The 20538-nt window shown below is 33.6% G+C and overlaps 1 protein-coding gene across 1 annotated transcript; it reads right to left on the reverse strand.

The window, feature by feature from the left end:
- Positions 1-16359: 16359 nt before the first annotated feature.
- On the reverse strand, positions 16360-19653 carry LOC127074977 (receptor-like cytosolic serine/threonine-protein kinase RBK1). The gene is made up of 7 exons (XM_051016405.1): positions 18624-19653; positions 18150-18407; positions 17900-18051; positions 17722-17801; positions 17365-17503; positions 17107-17256; positions 16360-16805 (listed from the first exon to the last, which is right to left on the reverse strand). The coding sequence occupies exons 1-7, from the start codon at positions 19171-19173 to the stop codon at positions 16647-16649; spliced, it is 1488 nt and encodes a 495-aa protein (XP_050872362.1). The 5' UTR covers positions 19174-19653; the 3' UTR covers positions 16360-16646.
- Between the last annotated feature and the right edge of the window lie 885 nt (positions 19654-20538).

Raw genomic sequence — 20538 nt, forward strand, 5'->3', positions numbered from 1 at the left:
AGCATGGATCCTTGAACCAAGACATCTTCCAAAGGAAGGAAAAAGGACCAAGTTTCCACACAATACCATGAAAGAGGGGAGACTTACAATCTCACTAACTAGAATGCTATGTCTTTTGTGTCAAAATTTAGCGCTATGTTAAGCAATCGTAATTGGACTTATGTAGAAGTCACAACTACTTGAGGCCGGACAATAGAATTTTGGTGTTAATGCATGTTAGAGACATAGTATAATGAACAATGCTCATGAAACATACCACACACAAAAAGAATATGCAAAAGTGTGGGGCCTAATCTCATACATACTTATGTTGATTTTGCAATCAACTAACCTTAGGATATAGAGATATCATAGGTCCATGACATGAATGCATAAAGAAGGGGAATGAGATGAAGAAGGGGGGGAGGGGGGGGGGGGATGGATCAAACTCAAATTGGACAAAGGAGGACGTTTACCAAATTAAGATCATTCATTCATTTTGGGAGATGGAATGTACATTCCATCAATCCCCTAAATCTAATGATCTTAACTTAACAAATTCAAATCAACCTTTACCAAGGCCTAACAACACAAGTCAAACTTCCAAAGTCAATTCAAATGGCTCTACACAACTTATTTGGCATTTATTCAATTAAAAATACTAAAAATAATACATTAAATTAAATATGGTTGGTCAATTTCCTAAAACCTCATCAAAACACCAAAGAAATGGCCATGAGATTTATCATAGGTCAAACAAGGTCAAAGGACCTTGGAGAATTTTTTTTAGAATTTTTGGAAACTTAAAAGTATTTTTAAACAATTAAAAATATTCACAAAATCAATTAAATCATGAAAAATATTAATAATGATCCAAAAAATAATTTTAAATCAAAATATGAAAGAGGATTTTATTTAATTTTTTTTGGTGAAACTCTCATATTTTTTGGATCAATATTAAAATTAATATGAATTAATGAAAATCAAAGGAATAAAAATTAAAATTAGAAAATAAAAAAACGTGGACCACTTGATCTCCCTCATTAATTAAGGTGGCAGATCAAGTGGTTAAGCGCGCGCGTTCCATGATGCGCCTGCGTCAAACATCCACACGCTTGGTAATCAACATGTACGCTCGTGATTAAAACAATTTAAATCCATCTAATGGCTCTGGACCGTGCCACATCATTTCCGGAGCAAAACGCCGGTCGTCTTCTCAGGCGACCTTGGCCGGACTGGTCCATTCATCATCATATCATAAATGAAAAAAAAGGACATGATCTGAAAGATAAAATGGCGTAGATTACGAATATCACCTCAATTTTAACTAACTCCAAATATATAGAGAGATATGTGGAGTTGAATTTTGAGGTGTGTCAACTGAGTTGCTTCGATTTGACCTCAAAGCAACTCAATATTCTTGCCTATATTGGTAGGAATTTAGACAACCAAAGATCCAAGAGAATTGATGAGAATTGATTGAGAATTAAAGAGAAGAAAAAATCTGGAAAATACCTTCAATGTTGTGCAGAACTTGATCTCTCTTGCTTCAATTCGTGTTTGATCTTGCTAAAGTAGCTTGCAGAAGTGGCTTAGGATTGATACGAAGCTTTGGATCCTGGAGTTTTTGAATCTTCAAACAGTGAGATTCAAACTCAATTTTCAAATGAAAATTCTCAGGTTTTCCTTTCAAATGTGAGGGTTTGAAGTGTGGAGGCAAAGCTGGCGTGCAAGGGTCCTTTGAAATGAGCACAGAGGGTCTCTATTTATAGCAAAATGGAATGTTATTTGCACACTTGAAAATTTGTCCAAATTTTGCAATGCCATGTTCATGCTTGCATGGGCGTGTACAGGCCCATGAAGAAACTCAATTAAGTCCAAAATCAATTATGCTGAGGTATGAATGAAGCTTGAATGGCAAGGAAAATTTAAATGATCATTCGAAGCTTGAACCTTGCCAACTGATACAACTGTGTTTACACCATACGCAGACCCCTCAAACTTCATCCAAAATGAAAGAATTAGAACTCTTTGGAAAGCTTAGATCAAGAGGAACAACTCTTATGTTGAACACTTTTCCATTTGGAACTTGTATCATGGTGAATTTTGAGGTGGAAGTTTGGAAATTTCAACATGTTGAAAATGTTTCTAAGTGTCAAGTCATATACTTCATTATTCCACCTTGCTTAACTTTTTATGTGAGCTTCAAATGAGAAAAGTGTATTCATAAAAGTTGTAGCTCTTTCAAAGGCCTTCAAAATGGTCACCAATTTTACATTATTTGGATTTATAATGAGTGAGTTATGCATTTTTGAAGTTGAGGAAAATCACTTGTTCAATGGTATTGGTCCAAAATGACCTATAATGTATCCTCATATCACATGCTCATAAAAGCTGAATTAGCTCTCACTACAAACATCAAAGTTGAAGTAGACATCTTGAATTGAATTATGAAACTTGGAAATCTTTCATATCATAGAAATTGAGCAAGTTATGGCCTTGGGAAGTTGACTTTCAAATTTGGGTTTAGACAAAATTACCTATAATCTTTCAATATAGAAAATGATTTTCAAAGAAAAATTAGCTCTATACCTAAACATTAAAGTTGTTTGGAATGTCATTTAGAGTAACTTTTCTCTTGTAATCATTTTCATATGATGAAAATTGTAGGAGATAGGGTCTAGGGAGACCCAGTTTTGATAAGATGAATTCATCTGGCCAATCACCATCAACCAACTTCCTAACTTACAATTATCTTGAATTTTTAGGCTCATGGTAGATCATATATGCATAATATGATGGAGTTTGAAGTGTCCCTTGAGAAATTTTATCAATTGGTGAGGAAGCTTGTTGTAGAAGTTACTCAAGATACCCAAATAAACTAGGGTTTCCAAGGCAAACCAACTCCAAACTCTTGAAGAAATCTTGATCAAAATAACATGTAAAGATCATTGGGACTCATATATAATGCTTAGAGACATTGTGGATCAATCCTTGGTTGTGCTTTTAACAATGAGGGTCTTAAACCCTAGATGTGGACTTGATGGATCAATGGTGATCATGCCCTACCTACAAAAGAGTTAGGCAAATGCAAAGACATATTTTTTTGTATTTTGGTTAGTAAAATGATAATATACAAGTATGATACAATCACATAGTGCTTGGTGATCTCTCCCAAAACAAACCCAATGAAAGAGGGGTAAAGAGGATGCCAAGGTATGATCCCAATGCTTATGCATATGATGAAATTGCATGAGGGATCTTAGGGTCAAAATTGGGGTCTTACAGAATCTCATGGACATTTTTTGATAGGTTCCAACTGAGTTGGACTTGAAAATGACTGCAAAAACCGAATGATGGTTTAAGGGCACCAAAGACAAACTGGAATTAGAGGTCAAAGGATATATGATCAACAACAAGACATGGGTCAATGCAAAATGAGCACGAAGTACATTTCGGCTATGCATGATTTGAATTTTTTTATGCATGATATATGAATGATCATGATATGAGAATGTTGACACTTGAGTGGACTGGGAGTTTGTAAAGGCTTTTTATGAAAGTCATAATTCCTCAACACCGAGAATTCAACCAAATATCTTGTGATAGATGTTGTCAAAGGAGAATTCTATCAAGCTTGACAACCATAACTTAGCTAATGGGATCCTTTTGGAGGATTAATGAATCGTGTTATCATAATTTTCGGGCACTCATATTAAACTCAATAGTTGTTGACGTATGGCATAATTTGTTTGAGAAGTTTGAAAGCATGAAGAAAGAGGTTCTGCCCCTCGATGGCTCATCTTGCCCCAGTCTACTAGGTCTTTCAAAATGTTCACCTTGAAAGTGAGTTTGAAACAGCTTGACATGAGATGATCTCGAGATGGGTTGCCCCAATGTTTGAATACCGCAGTGATTTGACCCTGATTAACCAAACCCTGGAATGGTAGACTTCTGTTTGACTGTCCTTGTCTAGTTGGACTCAATGAGCTTCTGAGGTGGCTTGTCCCAACTTGAGTCTTGAAGCAAACTACTCTTGGCTAACTGAACCTTGGGGTGATTGTCTTGGATTGAATGATACTCAAAGTGATTTTCCCCTGACTGGACTCCTTTCACTTTATCAAGTTCCTCAACTGTATATTGTTGGAATTTCTTTGATGTTAAGTGTTGACTCACAAATAAGATTGTTCGTTCAAAAATGGTAATTTAATGCAGTGCTTATGAAAAAATTTGAAATCAAAATTTATTGATATGAACGGGTGAGATATAGTGAACGAGTCACTAATAAGAACACAATGATGATCTAGTCATTCACAGTATGCAAGTTGGTGCAATCAAATGATTAACAAAAATTGTTTAGAGTCAGGTTAACACAACCTTGTTGTAGTATGCTTTCAGAATAAACCATGCCTCAATTAGGTATTTTAAGGGTTGTAATTTGGCATGGTTCACGTTTTTTTATACAAAAGGATATAAGGCTCAAATTTAATTTTAACCCACCCCTTCTTCTTGATGATCTCCAATTCCTACATTCAGTTAATTGACACACGCATTCAACTTCCAAGAGGGTTCAAAGGTGTGATGGTAAAGATGAGGATTCAAAATGAGATTTTCTTGAAATGACAGTCACCTTATTTTGTTTTTGTTATTTTTGTTGAGGGTTTTGATGACCTCTTTTTTTCTTTGATCCCAAATTTTGCCTGGACCACTTCTTTGAAGCTTTTGGACCATCGGGATGCCCTGATTTTGCCTAAATCATTTTGTGGTGTTTGACTTAGCGGGATTTTCTTTTTGAAAGGTGGAGACTGCCACATTATTGGTGGATGAGGATCAACCAACACTAATTTTAGCTTTTCTCAACTTCTTTGACACTTCAACGTGTGCGTGAAGGATAACATATGGTTGAACCTAATTGAACGGTGTACAAATGGACGAATTCTTTTGAAAGATCGAGTGCATGGTCAAACTATCTAAACACAACTACCCTGCCCCAGGTTAAGATTAAAGGTTTTAGATCTGAAAGAAACACAAACTTCTAGGCTCAAAATGGTTGACTAGGGATTAACTCCTTATCAATTCAATGTTTGGGGATTTGAAATAATGCCTTACATCATCGACAAGGTTTTCTTCAAAAGCCTACCACAACAATTTCAGGTGTTTCGTTTTTATCATCCTCCTATCAATCTTTGTTAACACAATGTTTTGATAAACAAAAGTGATTGAGAGAAGTATTTTTTTTAACATAAATGAAAAACGAGTGAATGCGAATGGATTAATTCAAAAGATGCATAAACATTTCATTAATCTTACCAATTCAAAGAAAACAACAATGCTTAAAAGCAACTAACAATCAACATTCAAGGAAAGTACAAAAGAAATGCTGAAACAACCAAATGATTGCCAACTTTATGGGATTGACTTCTTTAAACTTGATCCATTAACTTCGGGGGACACCCCTTGAGGTCTTCGCACTTATTCGGGCGATAGGTTGATGTTCTCCACCAAGCTTCCTTTTTGAAAGGATATGTACCTGTTGTCAATCAGCTGTTGTACTTTGGCTTTGAAAGCGTTGCAGTCTTCAGTTGAATGCCCTTCTGATCGGGCATGATATCCACATTACACATTTGGGTCATACCCTGGTGGGTAAGGTTATGGAATCGGCTTGAGAGACTTGGGAACCACCAACGAGTTTTGAATCAGAGGCTATAGAAGTTGGCTATATGTCATGAGGGTTGGATGACGAGGATCATTTCTTTTTTCCAAGTTATTTCGAGGCCTAGGATGATTTTGATACCGATTTTGATATCTCGGGGCTTGGGCTCATTGATTTGGATGAGGAGAAAACCAGGATTGTTGGTAATGAAGACCAAAAGGTAGTGGTTGCTGGTATGAAACTTTGGGCATTGCTAATTGCTCATTTTCAGCCACTTAAAGGTTGGGATCAACAAGCTTTTTGACATTGGCACGGCGATCTTCAAATTCTTTTCCTTCAATCTCATCATTGGACGCCGCCCTCTTGGATCCACTAGTCACTTATCCTTTGCTTCCATTGGCATAGGTTGTGACATTGAAAATCCAAGGTGATATCTCAATGCTCTTATCGGGAAACGATGATATCTCGTTAGCCACATCCCTGACCTCTTCTTTGTGGTACAAAACCTTGAGGGGTTTCAGGGGTCCTTTGCCTTTCTCACTACTTGGCCCATAAATCAAGATATATGTACCTGAGCTTTCCTCCTTGAGTGTTGGTGACCTTATGTCAATCAATATTTGCAGCTTGAACTTAAAACGCTTGCATTCCTTAATGAAGTGCCCCATTGTTCTAGTATGGTATCCGCACTTGACCTTCGGCTGGTCTTCTTTAAAGACTAAGATCTTTTTGTCAATCAGTTCTCGTACCAAGGATTTCAGCGCTAAGTAAGAATCCAGGTCATGTCCCACTTCCCCTTTATGGAATTCATATGTTTCATTTGGATTGTACCATGGAAGGTATGGTGACGTGGGTGTGAGAACTCGAGGAGTCACCAAAGCATTCTGGATCAATTGCAGGTAAAGGTTGTTATATGGCACTGGAATCGGGTTGTGGTGATTTTTGTTCCCCTTGTTCTGATTCTGATTTTTGTTCTGAACCTGACTTCAGTGATTTTGAGGAGGAATAGCCAAAGGATGTTGATGATGTCGAGCAGTAGCTCCCTCCGTTGAAACAATATGTATGGGATGACCGTCTTTTCTCAATAAGGCTTATAGGGTTTCCAAGACCCATCCCATTTGGCTTTTCAAAAGATTGAGTTCCTCTTTCAATGCTTTTTGACTTTTCCTTAGCTCGTCCATCATCTCATGAGACATGGTTCTTTGTTCTAAACGCGTGTCGGGAATCACTTTGTTGATCATGGTCAAATGATGAGTGGTTTTTTTTTTTGTATTTTGTCTGAAAAATGACATGCATTCTGATGAGATGCGGATGCAATGGAATGTGAATGAATGCAATGCAAGCCATGTATATTTTGTTTTTTTCAATACACAAGTTCAAAAGTATGAGGTACTGATGAATCTGATTGCTTTATATGGAATAGGGTTCTCACCAGGTAAGGTCTAGGGTTTCAAAAAAGGTTCTTAGAGTCATGGATCCATTAGACTGTTTATTGCTTGCGGCAACTTACTTGTCGGGCATCAACTCCATCCAAAGAATCTACTCTAAGTGAGGTTCTCGTATTGATCCAACGAGAAATTCATCTCGCAGATCCACACTATGCAACCATCTTTCCTAGTTTGCCAAAGGATTAAAGTTCTACAAATGGTCCTCAGAGTCATGGATCCTAAAGAAAATACCGAAGCTTAGGGCAACTTACTTGCCAAGAGACAACATCCTTCCAAGGATCTACTCTTAAGTAAGGTTCTCGCACTAACCCAACAAGAAAATCATCTCGCGGACCTGCACTACTCAACCTCGTCCTATCTTATATTTTTACTCGAGACTCGGGTAAAAATTCTTTCCCACAAGATTTGCAATCAGAGTATCCAAGTACCAAAGCATAATGGAACCAATACAACAAATTTATATCAATATGACAATAAAGATAACAAAAGTAATAAAGAAAAGCCACACAAGTAAAAAAAAAGCAAACAAACAACCTAACTAGGCTTGACTCACTTAGGGAAACATGTTGTCCCCAGCAGAGCCGCCATCTGTCGCACCTCGAAAAATGAAAACACGACTTAGCGAAGCGCAATCGCACGCTCGCATGATGGACTGAACAAAGTCTCCACCGAACTTTATTTATTCCTAAAAAGGAAATGAGAAATATCGGTAAAACCCAAGAAAGAACGACAATGATTATGGTCGTCCTAACCAAATCAGGGTTCGGGAGTCGATTACGCAAGGGGAAGGTGTTAGCACCCCTCACGTTTGTTGTACTCAACGGGAACCGTTAGGTTACGCGTTAGTGTTAGCTTTAAATGTTAGGCTTCTCAAGTTATTATGAGGGAAAGAATAATAGGATCAAAAGAAAAGAGAATATGTTTTTGGATTTTAAAACGAAGGGGACTAAACCTAAGTTTTTTATTAATGGGCCTGACAAGATTTATAAACCTGCTCCTACGTATCTCCGGGTGCAATAGAGAACTCAAGGCTTACGTATTTCTGGGTAGAAAATGTTTGTTTGTTGGTCGATTTTAGAAAAAGCTATCTTGTATTAATCAACGAGAAACATTGTTTTACCCAAAATAGACGAGGAGCGGACGTATACATCACATCGAATGGATTTATAAATCAACATTCGGAAAAATGTCACTTATCTTAACTCAATAATTATGGACGAAGCATTGCTTTACATCACCTTAAAACAAGATGTCTTTCAAGCTCTTACAACTTGGGTCTAATACTCGGGACTACGTCTGGACCTTTCACCCAGGTAACCTTTTTCTTTCAATTTTATTGAGAAGAGATGTTTGAATATATACAAATATTTTGAAGAGAAGACGAATACATAGAGCTTACAATCTCTTACAACTTGGGCTTAATATTCGGGATTACGACTGGATATTCCATTCAGGTAATCTTTTTCTTCCAATTTTATTGAGAAAAGACGTTTGAATATTTACAAATATTTTGAAGAGAAGACAAATACATAGGGCTTACAAGCTCTTACAACTTGGGCCTAATATTCAGGATTACGACTGGATATTTCGTCCAGGTAATCTTTTTCTTCGAATTCACTTATGAAAATGATTTGAATATTGAAGTGTTTTGAAGAGAAGGCGAATACTTATGGCTTGCAAGCTCTTACAGCTTGGGCCTAATATTCGGGATTACGACTGGATATTTCATCCATATAATCTTTTTCTTCCAACTTACTTATGAAAATGGTTTGAATATTTACAAGTGTTTTGAAGAGAAGACGAATATTTATGGCTTGCAAGCTCTTACAACTTGGGCCTAATATTCGGGATTACGACTGGATATTTCATCTAGATAATCTTTTTCTTCCAACTTACTTATGAAAATGGTTTGAATATTTACAAGTGTTTTGAACAGAAGACGAATATTTATGGCTTGCAAGCTCTTACAAATTGAGTATAATATTCGGGATTACGACTGAATATTTCATCCAGGGTAATCTTTTTCTTCAGATTTTACTTATGAAAATGATTTGAAATTAAAACGAAAATGATTAATGTACAAAGGTGTGAAATGATTTGAGGATAATTGAAATGCAGACAAGCAAATGTGAGTATGCAATAAGAAAAGAGCTCATTGTAAGAAGACCCAAGAGTAAGCCACGAGACTGAAAGCCAATCAAAATCGAGAGCAAACTGAGTTTAACTCTAAGCTAACTAAGAGTGGATTCATGTAAGAACCACTCTATAAGAAGTTGAGCCAACTGAATCTATGCGTCCAAACAATTTTCGAAAGTTAAATTGAATTTTAACTTCGAGATCGCAACACAATAATAAACCAAGAAACAATCACCATATTATTATTATTACAGTAGTGTCAAATTTTTTACATCAACTCAAAGTAATCGAAAATTAAAATCTAAATACAACGTGCACCCATTATCCACTATAAAACTGCAATGCTACAGTATCGAAACATAACTAAAATACACATTATATATATATATATATATATATATATATATATATATTATATATATATATATATATAATATATATATATATATATATATATATATATATATATATATATATATATATATTTATATATATATATATATTATATATATATAATTATATATATATATATATATAAAAAAAAATTAAAAAGGAGTATATATAGATGTATGAAAAGTAACAAGCAAAGTATCTGGGCCGGCCCTGTGGGTGTGCAAGGAGTGCTACCGCACTGGGCCTTCAAATTTTAAGGGCCTCAAATTTGATATTTGGGTCTAATATAAACATAATATTAAATAATATATAAATTTAGTTGAAAATATGATCGTGTCATATAAACTAGCCTAGCAGTGTTTGGGTTTCTTAGAAAGAAAAAACATATGAGTTCAATTCTTAGGTATCTACTTTTTTCTTTTCGCATAATAACCGCTTTCCATTTAATCAACTTTTTTATTATGATTGCATTTTGAAATTTATTATAGGTTCATTTATCAACTTTTATACTGGTAGCATTTTAAAATTTGTTATGGACTCATTTAATCAACTTTTTTTCATTAAAAATTTGTAATTTCACATTATTAGTTGTTTATTAATTAAAATACTTTATTATTAACATTTGAAGGAATTATTTTCTCTCATTAAATGGTAATAACTTTGTTATTAATTGTGAATAGTAAGAGTAGAAACATACCAAAAATTAAACTTCAATGAATCAGATTTTTATAACAAGTATATATATATTATATATATATTATATTATATATATATATATATTATAATATATATATATATATATTATATATAATTTTGTTTATAATTTAAATGAAATATGAATTTTTTAATTTATTGTGTTTTTATCTATGAAGGCCCGATTTTAAATAGAACAGGGTTTCCAAATTATTCGGGTCAGCCTGCAAAGTATATACATAAACGAAACTGATAACGTTTATATATTTATACATATTATAAAACTAAAAACTATTTTTTTTTAAAACAAACAGTATATACAAAAAAAAAGAAATAAGGTAATATATATATATATATATATATATATTATATATAATATATATATAATATATATATATATATATATATATATATATATATATATATATATATATATATTAAATTTCAAATGTAAGAAATAAAGTTTATTGTTGCAAGGTGGAAAGCTTACTCTTGCAAGGTGGTGGAGATTTACGGCGGTAGGCTTTTCATATAAAAATCGAAGAGAGTTTCTCTTTTTTTTTTTTTTTTAATTTCTCTATTTCTTTTTTGCAAATGAGAGTATGAGTCTTATAGAAAATGGATGAATAGGTTATTCTATCAAATGAGAGTGAGAAACATTCTGTGTAGCCAAAACAAGTGCCTTTTTTTGTTTTTTTCTTTTCTATCATTTGAATTGAGAGAGACAAGTATGATAAGACGGGGCGACTGATAGGTTAAGTTGGTCAATTGGTTTTTTTCCCTTCAATACCAAGTGTAGCTATATATATGGTGACTAGTAGGATTTTTATAATCTTTAAAATGCCAACAATGCCCTTTTGATATTTTGAGTGCAAAAATGAATTAAAACCAATTAAGTGAAATACAATTCATACATTTAAAATAAATAAAATAAAATCAATTTTAATATATAATTAATTCTATTTATTTATTTCAAATATTTTGACAAAAAATTTTTAATAAACAGATTCAAAGTGAATAAAAGTTGGACGCAAAAGTTCTCGAAAAATTAAAATGAATGCACAAAAATGATCAGTGCCAAATAAACTTATTAGAAAAATACAGTATTTCTTTTAATTTTGAAATAAATTTTGATCGGTTAAACAGGCTCGAGCTGATCAAAAAGTGGCCGAAAAATTAGCTGAAAAATAAATCGAGTATACCAGATTAAACTATGCGAAACGTAGATTAATAAAGCTGATGTTTGGAAGCTTGATTTTAAAAATTTTCGTCCACTGATTTGACGCACATCCGTCGATTAATTCAACCGATTTCCCTGTAGATCCAAAAAAATCATTTCGATTGATATTCTAGGTACTATGTGGTATGGAATGCATGATATGTTATGTAAAGATGCAACGACTATGACGAATGTGTTAAATTGGTGATTCGGGATCAAAATTGGGGTGTGACAGGATGCAATCCAACAGACAAGAATGGCATATAGAAAACCCACTTTCCCTTTGGACTTTGAATCAAGCAATACTCAACAAGCAATTAGCAATATGAAGAGCATGGAATCAAATAAAGATAGCCACATTGAAGCAAATAACTCCATAGCTAACATTCTTCTTTGTCTTCTCATGTATCAGATGAAATACTTCTTGATTCTTGCTTAGAATAACACATAGTATGAGACTAAAATAACAGTTGCATCAAGACCATGTAGCAGATGAACTCATGTGGATCCCAATATTTGCATCCGATGAAAGCTCAAATCACAATAATTGGTCTCAGAAATGTTGGCATTGGCCAAGTCCCCTTTTGCATGTGAAATGTTGCCTAATTCTAAGTTCAAAAGCTCAGGTTAAATCCAAAAATCCACACAATCATTTTTTAGGGTTTTTGTTGTTTATTAAGTATTTTAAGGTCCTAATACCATTAACACAAACAAAATATACAAATAAATATATACAATCACAATATATGGCTCAAATGAGCAAAGTGAATATGCATAAACATAAACAAGTTAAATGACATGTAAATGACAAATCAAATGGTAAATAAATTGAATTTAAATTGCATAAATTAAATGACTTGAAAGATAAAAAGAAATATTAATATAAGTTAGTCAAATGTTAGTTGATTAGGTGTTAGTGGTGTTTTTCTTTTCAATTGGTTAAGTCATTCTTTGGAGAACACTCAACCCTCTATTCACAAGCATGAGTCCTTGAACCAAGACATCTTCCATAGGAAGGAAAAAAGGCCAAGTTTCCACACAATACCATGAAAGGGGGGAGACTTACAATCTCACTTACTAGAATGCTATGCCTTTAGGGTCAAAATTTAGCTCTATGTTAAGCAATCGTAACTGGACTTATGTAGAAGTCACCACTATCTGAGGCCGAACAATAGAAATTTTGGTGTTAATGCATGTTAGAGATATGGTATAATGAATCAAACTCCTAAAACATACCACACACAAAAAGAAAAAGATGGACCTATCTCATCCATACTTGTATTGGTTCATCTAACACAAGGTTATTGATGAACCAATTAGCCTTAGGATCTTGAGATTTCATTGGTCAATGAAAAGGATGGGAGAGAATGGGATTGTAGATGAAGAGGGAGGGGAGATGAGAGAAACATAAATTGGTCATGGGAGGAATTTTGTCAAATTAAAATCATTCATTCATTTTGGGAGATGAAATGTACATTTCATCAATCCCCTAAATCCAATGATTTTAACTCAACAAAAGTCAAATCAACCTTGACCAATGCCCAAACACATAGTCAAACATCACAAGTCAATAAAAATGGCTCAACATAATTTATACACAATTAATCAATTAAAAATCAAATTAAAACTGCATTTAAACTTAATTTAGTTTGGTCAAAACCTAAAACCTCTTCAAAACACCAAATAAATGGCCAAGAGATTTATCCTAGGTCAAACAAGGTCAAATGACCTTAGACAAAAAATTTCATAATTTTTGAAAAGTCAGAAGTATTTTTAAACAATTAAAAATATGCACAAAAACAATTAATTCACGAATAATAGCAAAATTAATCCAAAAAACAATTTTAATTCAGAAAATGAAAGAGGAAAATATTTAAAGATTTTTGGTGAAAGTCACACTTTTTTTGGATTAAAAATGAAATTAATATGAATTAATCAAAATAAATGGATTAAATAAAAAATCAGAAAATAAATAGAAATTAAAAAAACAAGGGTCATCAGATCTCCCTAATTAATGGAGGTGGCAGATTTGATGGCAAAGCGCACGCTTCCACCAAACGCTTCAGTCAGTGCGTACACACGCATGGTAATCACTTTGGACGCTTGAGATTAGAACATGGGAACCAGATCAGATGGCCTGAGTTGATCCAGAGCACCACCGAAGCCCTAACTCCGGTCATCTTCTCCGGTGATCACCACAGGTCTGGTTCAAGCTCAACTTCATGAAAACTGAAAAGTAAATACCCTAATTTGAAGGAAAAATGCTAAGGAGCACGAATCTGACCTCAATTTTCTCCAATTCCAAGTATATAAAAAGATACAGGGATTTGAATTTTGAGGATCATGAACTGAGTTGCTTCGATTTGACCTCGAAGTAACTTAATCTTCTTGCCTACATTGATAGGACCCCAGACAACCAAAAATCACAAAGAATGGTGAAGAATTAAGGGAGAATCGAAGAGATGAACTTTCTGAAAATTTACCTTCGAGGGAGCTTCAAACTTGCTTGATCTTGATTCCAATTATGCTTGGCCTTGCTTCAAAAGCTTGTTGGAAGTGATTAGGATAAATAAAAGGCCTGGACTCTTGGAGTTTCAATCTCAAAATAGATGGAGATTTGAAACTCGACTTTCAAATAAAAACCTTCAAGATTATCCTTTAATGGAGAGGGTTTGAATTGCAGGTTCAAAGCTTGGGCATGAGGTCCTTAATTCTGAGCAATGAGGGTTGTATTTATTGCCAAAGAGATTCATTTCCACATACTTCCAAAAATGGCAAAAATTGTGTAATTCTCTTTGCATGCTTGTATGGGCATTTGATAGGCCCATCGAGTGATGTATTCAGGTCCAAAAATGAGTGAGAATCATGCTGAGATCATGTCATGTGGTCATGCACTTGTGTATGAAATGTGGTAGTGAAAATCATCCAAACGGTACCTTACATTGCACCCATGCGCAAGTCCTTCATTCTTTGGCCAAATGAGGTGATCTTGAACTTTTTGGAAAGGAGAAATCAAGGGAAACAACTTTCATGTTGAACACTTTTTCATTTGAAGCTTGGATCATGATGAATTTTGACGTGGAAGTTTGGAAAATCAAACATATTTAAAAAATTTCTAAGTCCCAAGTCAAATGTTCACTTCTTCCATCTTGAATAACTTTTTCTATGGATTTCAAATTAAACAAGTTCCATCATAAAAGTTTTATATATTTCAAACCTATTCAATTTAGTCACAAATTTGACCTCATTTGGATTTGGCATGAAGGAGTTATGCATTTTAGAAGTTGGGGAAAATCACTTGTTCAATGGTTTTGGCCCAAGATGACCTATAATATTTCCTCTTGGCACATGAATTTACCAATTGAATTTGAACTTCCTCTAAACATAAAAGTTGAAGTAGACATCTTGAATTTGATCATGGAATTTTAATTACTTTGATATCATAAAAATTGAGCAAGTTATGGTCTTAGGAAGTTGACCTCCAAACCAGGGTTCAAACAAAATGACCTATAATCTCTCACCATAAAAAATGATTTTCCAAGAAAAACTAGATCTTGACTTCAACATGAAAGTTGTTTGTAATTTCATTTTGAGTAACTCTTATCTTGGAATATTTTTCATATGACAAACATTGTAGGAGATAGGGTCTAGGGAACCCCGGTTTTGACCAATTGAGTTTCTCTGGTCAACCACCATGAACCATCTTGCTAGCTTGATACTCTCTTGACTTTTGGGACTCATGGAGGATCATTTATGTGTAGGATGATTTAATGTGAAGTATCCCTTGAAATATTTGTTCAATTATTGATGGAACTTGTTGAAGAAGTCACACAAGACACTCAGATGAATTAGGGTTTCTAAGGCAAACAAACTTTAAACTCTTGATGATTTCTTGATCAAAATGATATGTGAATATCATGGGAATCCATATATGATGCCTAGAACCAATGTGAACCATTTATTGATTGAACTCCTTGCATTGAGGATCCCAAACCCTAGATATGAGCTTGATGGATCATAGGTGAGCATACACACTACCTACAAAAGAGCTAAACTATACATTGACATATTTTTGGTATTTTGGTTAGCAAATAATGAAAAACAAAGTATGATACAATCAAATGTGATTGGTGACCTCTCTTAATGCAAACCCAATGAATGAAGGGTAAGGAGGATGTCAAAGGTGTGATCCCAATACCAATGCATATGATGAGATGACATGAGGGATCTTAGGGTCAAATTTGGGGTCTTACAGTAGTAACTGGGTTGAATCGCTTTGCCATTAACCGACTCTTTTGGGTCCAATAAAATCATTTCACTACATTAGTGTTAATTTTCATTTCTTTCATTTTTATGGGTTGAAGTTCAAATAGATTTAACTATTTTATATGTATCTTGAACATAAATTTAGAGAATGTATATAAATTTCATCCAATAAAATTAAGTCTTTTAAAAGTGTTTTAGAAGAATATTTGTACTATCAAACAATTAGTTGTCCTTAAATTATACATTAAAAAAGTTACAATGATATAATATTTACAAAACCTTCAAATCTAATAAACTCCTTCCAACCTCACAATATGTAGGTTATCATTTAATTTATTATATAAAAACAAAAATGATTTAATGCATACTTTTAGTTTTGATAATAGTAGAAAACTTTGAATGTTTTGTGTCCTTTAATGTCTCTTCCTACCTTACATTTAGCCTTTCTCTTAAAGATTACACTCTTTTATTTTTGTAAATTTACTTGAAAAAAATTTATACACAAAAACACTTTGTCCTGCAATATTTCTACATTATTAGATTGTTTAATTAGCTTTGAAAAAGGAATAAAGTCCTTAACACAATATGTCACTCAATTAAACAAACTATGAGTGCTTCTTGACTAATGATGATGATTACAAGTTCATGCCAATTTACAAGCCTAAATATATCTTATCAAGCTTGAAGAAAGACACAAGCTTATTATGTTGTGACATAATTATTGTCAACTTTATCCACAACACACAGAACTATACAACAATTTTATCATCCATAAAGTTTTCACCACACACAAACATGAAACCTCTTAAGGCCACAGACAGAGCACAATTCTAATATCACATATGAATCATCATCACCATCATCACTCCATGATTAATTGCTTGTGCCGATTGATATCATTCAAGTAATTTGAACAAGTATAGTCTTCTAAATCACAAGCATCTAACAAGAGTGACCTTGATGCTATTGATTTTTGAGTGAAGTCCATAGCCACCTCTTCTCCCTTCAGTAGTAGCACAACCTATTATTTCCACAAAATAAAATGAGGACGTGATAGTAAATAAATAAAAATATTTTTATTTTTGAATTCTTTTTCATAGGCACCCCTTTTTATACAACATTTAGTTAACTATGCACACAAATGTGTTAGATATTATGAGCAATGCTATTTCTATGCTAAAAATTTCACCCAATACTTACACCAAAAACTGTTTAATGTATAAATTTTTTTTTATGGTTTGGTTCGATTTTCTGACAAAATTGTACCATAAACAGCAGTAGAAAAAAGGGTTTATGTTTATTAGATCTGTTATTTTTGTTACCTGACTCATGTATGGCCTTTTAGAGGACATGTGGTGGATACACATGGAAGCTGTTGCCATGGCAATCTCCATTTCAACTGGATCATATTGGTCTTCTAATCTTGGATCTGCTATTTCTTTCACTTGCTTTGCATCCAATAATGGTTTAGCCTGGCCACAACACATTCATTATAAGGATGTGTAACTAGCAACATATATAAACCTCATTTGCATTATGGTTTTGAAGACATGATGAGGGAAGAGATTTTGAAGACATACCCAGATTACAAGACTTTGCCTGCTATTGGAATCAACTGCACGGCGACCCGTCAGGAGCTCGAGTAACAATACCCCAAATGCAAAAACATCAGTCTTCTCATCCACAAGTCCATGCATGAAATATTCTGGAGCTAAATACCTGCAATATTGAAGTTACTCTGAGAAGCAATGAATCAATGATCGAGTGCGTGTCTAGTGTCTGACTCACTCTGATACATAATTGACACATTTGATTACATCTTACGAATCTATTCAATGTTAATGTGTCAGTGTCATGTCAGTGTTATATCTGTTTTATTGTTGGTAACTGAGAAGAAAAATTATAAAAATTGCTTAATTTGATGCAAAAATGCGAACCCGAATGTGCCTTCTATTGGAAAAACAACATGGTGAGCCCATTTATCTGGAAGCCATTTCGCCAATCCAAAGTCTGAAATCTGCAATTTATGATCATTACATAATGAGTTTATTACAACAAGCAAGACTAAAATAAATATTATGAATTTTGAAGTTCTGAATTTAACATGTTGTGTACCTCAGCTTCATCATTATGGTTGAGTAATATGTTTGAGGCTTTGATATCTCTATGAATGATTCTTCTCGGACAATCTTGATGAAGATACTGCAAACCTTTGGCCACACCAACTGCTACCTTGAACCTTCTATTCCATTCCAAACCTTCAGAACCTGAAATATCATTCAACACCATTTTCTTTAACCATGTAAAATCTTACATCTGCAACCTTAATTTAAAACCATGTTTAGAGAAAGATGAAGCAATGCACCAAAGAGCATAGAAGAAAGGCTTCCATGTGAAGCAAACTGTAGAACAAAGTAGAGTCCGCGATCGATTCCGAAACCAATGAGTTTTGTTGCATTTGGATGGTTAATGTGAGCAATAATCCCAAGCTCTGATAAGAAATCACCAGCTTTATCTCCAGCTTCTTTTTCATTCCTCATTAGTCTCTTTACTGCTACAACTTGTCCATCAGGTAACCTTGCTTTGTACACTTCTGCATGACCACCTTTTCCAATCATGTTCTCTACAAAACAAAAACACAAATTATTGCAATATTCTGATTCCAATACGAATAATCAATGTTTATGATCTATATATAGTTCAGATACATCGATTGAATCAACGTATCTTGTCTATATATTAACTCCTTTATTTCTAATTACTAGAACATAGACCAGATACATAGATTGAATCAATAAATCTGATCTATATATTACCACCCTTATTTCGAAATACTTACCGGGATTGAAATTATCGGTTGCAGCAGCAAGATCTTCAAAACTAAAATTTCTCCAAGAAGGCTTGGTAATTCCTTCAAGATCGATAGAACCATCAAAATCATTTTCATCGTCATTACCTCTTGCACGAGCCAATTTATTCCTCAAACTTCTCCTAGAAATTTCATAGCTAGCAGCAAGCAAAGGAATGGTAGAAAATCTCCTCACAGACTTAAACCTCAATGCATCAATCATATTCCTCCATTGATGTCCATCTCCTCCTCCACTTGGTGATAACTTTCCTCCCTGTTGCGTCCGTTGCGAACTGTTGTAGTTTTCGCTTCCCGTGCTGTCTGAATCCGATATGGGTACCTCAAATACACATCTTGGTGAAGGTACTGGTGACCCTATTGATATATCATTGTAGTTACTATTGTCATTTGTAATAACAACACTCTCTTTCTTAAAGCCGTTGTGGATGTTATTGTTACCGGTTATTAATTCGACAAAGTTTCTTGTTCTCTTCTCTTTCTTTTCTTGATCCTTCTTGCTCCTTCTCTCTAATCTCTCCATCTTTAATAAAAAAACTATAAAATAAACCAAAATCTGTTGAATTTTTTTTAAGACAACTACCTCGTACCCATATATATGTAGTTTTTTTCCTCTCCTTAAAACTTCGTAAATATAAAAGTGTTTTTATGTTATTGTTTCTTTGTGTCTATGGTTACACACCGAGGAGGTTATCTTGGTTAAGGGTTTATTCTAAAGATGCGAAACATCAAACAGGTTTTAATGTTCATTCCAACGCGGAAAATGCGAAAGGAATTAAGTTTTTCAATCTTAATATCATATCAAGATGAAAATTCCTTTCACATGATTTTCCCGATGGAATGAAACAAGAGAGTTAGAAAGAGAGAAGGAGGAGGATTGAGATAGGGAGCATAGGGGATGAGACAGAGAGGTTTGATTCAAAATTGGTATATCTTTGAATGGTGGTTATTCTTAGAAAGAGGAGGAGAAGTGCATGGGAAAACCAGCTCAAGGTGATTGGAATCTTAACTATATTTATATTTTTTTTGTTTGTTTTATGCACACAAGTTTCTATTCTATTTCTTTTTCTTTTATTTTTGTATTTTCTTTTAAGAATTTTGTGATTTTGACATTATCTTGTATTCACGCCGTCATTCAATTTTAGATATTCATCTTAATTAGATGACACTACATCATTTAATTGACGAATCTAAGTTACATCATTCAAATATAATCATTTTTATATTAGTTTTTTTTGTTATATATTTTAAGTTTAAGTAGTCTTGTTTGTAGACATCAATTTCTATCTTGTGGTTCTAATGTAAAAGAGAAATTACAATAAATGGCACTTTTTTTTCGTAAAACATTTAAAAAGATCGAGTCATAGTATAAATCATAAGGTGGAAACATGTCTACTATGGATTGTGTAAAGGATAAATACAAAGACATAAGTGTCAATAATAAATTTGGGATAGGAAAATGGGTTAGAACTTGGAAACGTATGTGAAAATGGATAAATTTAAATATGGGGAGGGAGAGAGTGAGAGAGAGAATTGTGATTAGATAGAAAATAATTAAGGGTAGGAATATTAATTTTCATTAACAATTGACGAGGATGTCCATGTGGCATTTATACACAAAATAGTTGGATTGAGATACAACTAACATAAGGTAAAAACAGAAAATAACTACTTGTAACGATTATACAAAATATGTAACTGATTACATCTGAAACAAAAATAATTTCATAACAAAGGTAACCGGTTACTGTGAAAACATAATCGGTTACACTCTCAAGAATTTCTTTTTTTAATTTTTCCTGTTACTTTTTCACACAACTGTAACTGGTTACACCCCTGTGAAAACCGGTTACAACACTTGAATTATCAAATTTTCCTTAACACACCA

The sequence above is a fragment of the Lathyrus oleraceus genome, chromosome 4, assembly GCF_024323335.1.
Source record: "Lathyrus oleraceus cultivar Zhongwan6 chromosome 4, CAAS_Psat_ZW6_1.0, whole genome shotgun sequence".
NCBI lineage: Eukaryota > Viridiplantae > Streptophyta > Magnoliopsida > Fabales > Fabaceae > Lathyrus > Lathyrus oleraceus.

Excerpts from the sequence above, each read along its gene's own strand:
- LOC127074977 (XM_051016405.1), bottom strand. The coding sequence starts at position 19,173 with ATGGAGAGATTAGAGAGAAGGAGCAAGAAGGATCAAGAAAAGAAAGAG. Across the intron at positions 18,408-18,623 it reads AACCGATAATTTCAATCCCG|AGAACATGATTGGAAAAGGT; the intron begins GTAAGTATTTCG and ends TTTGTTTTGTAG. Across the intron at positions 17,802-17,899 it reads ACCATAATGATGAAGCTGAG|ATTTCAGACTTTGGATTGGC; the intron begins GTACACAACATG and ends CATAAATTGCAG.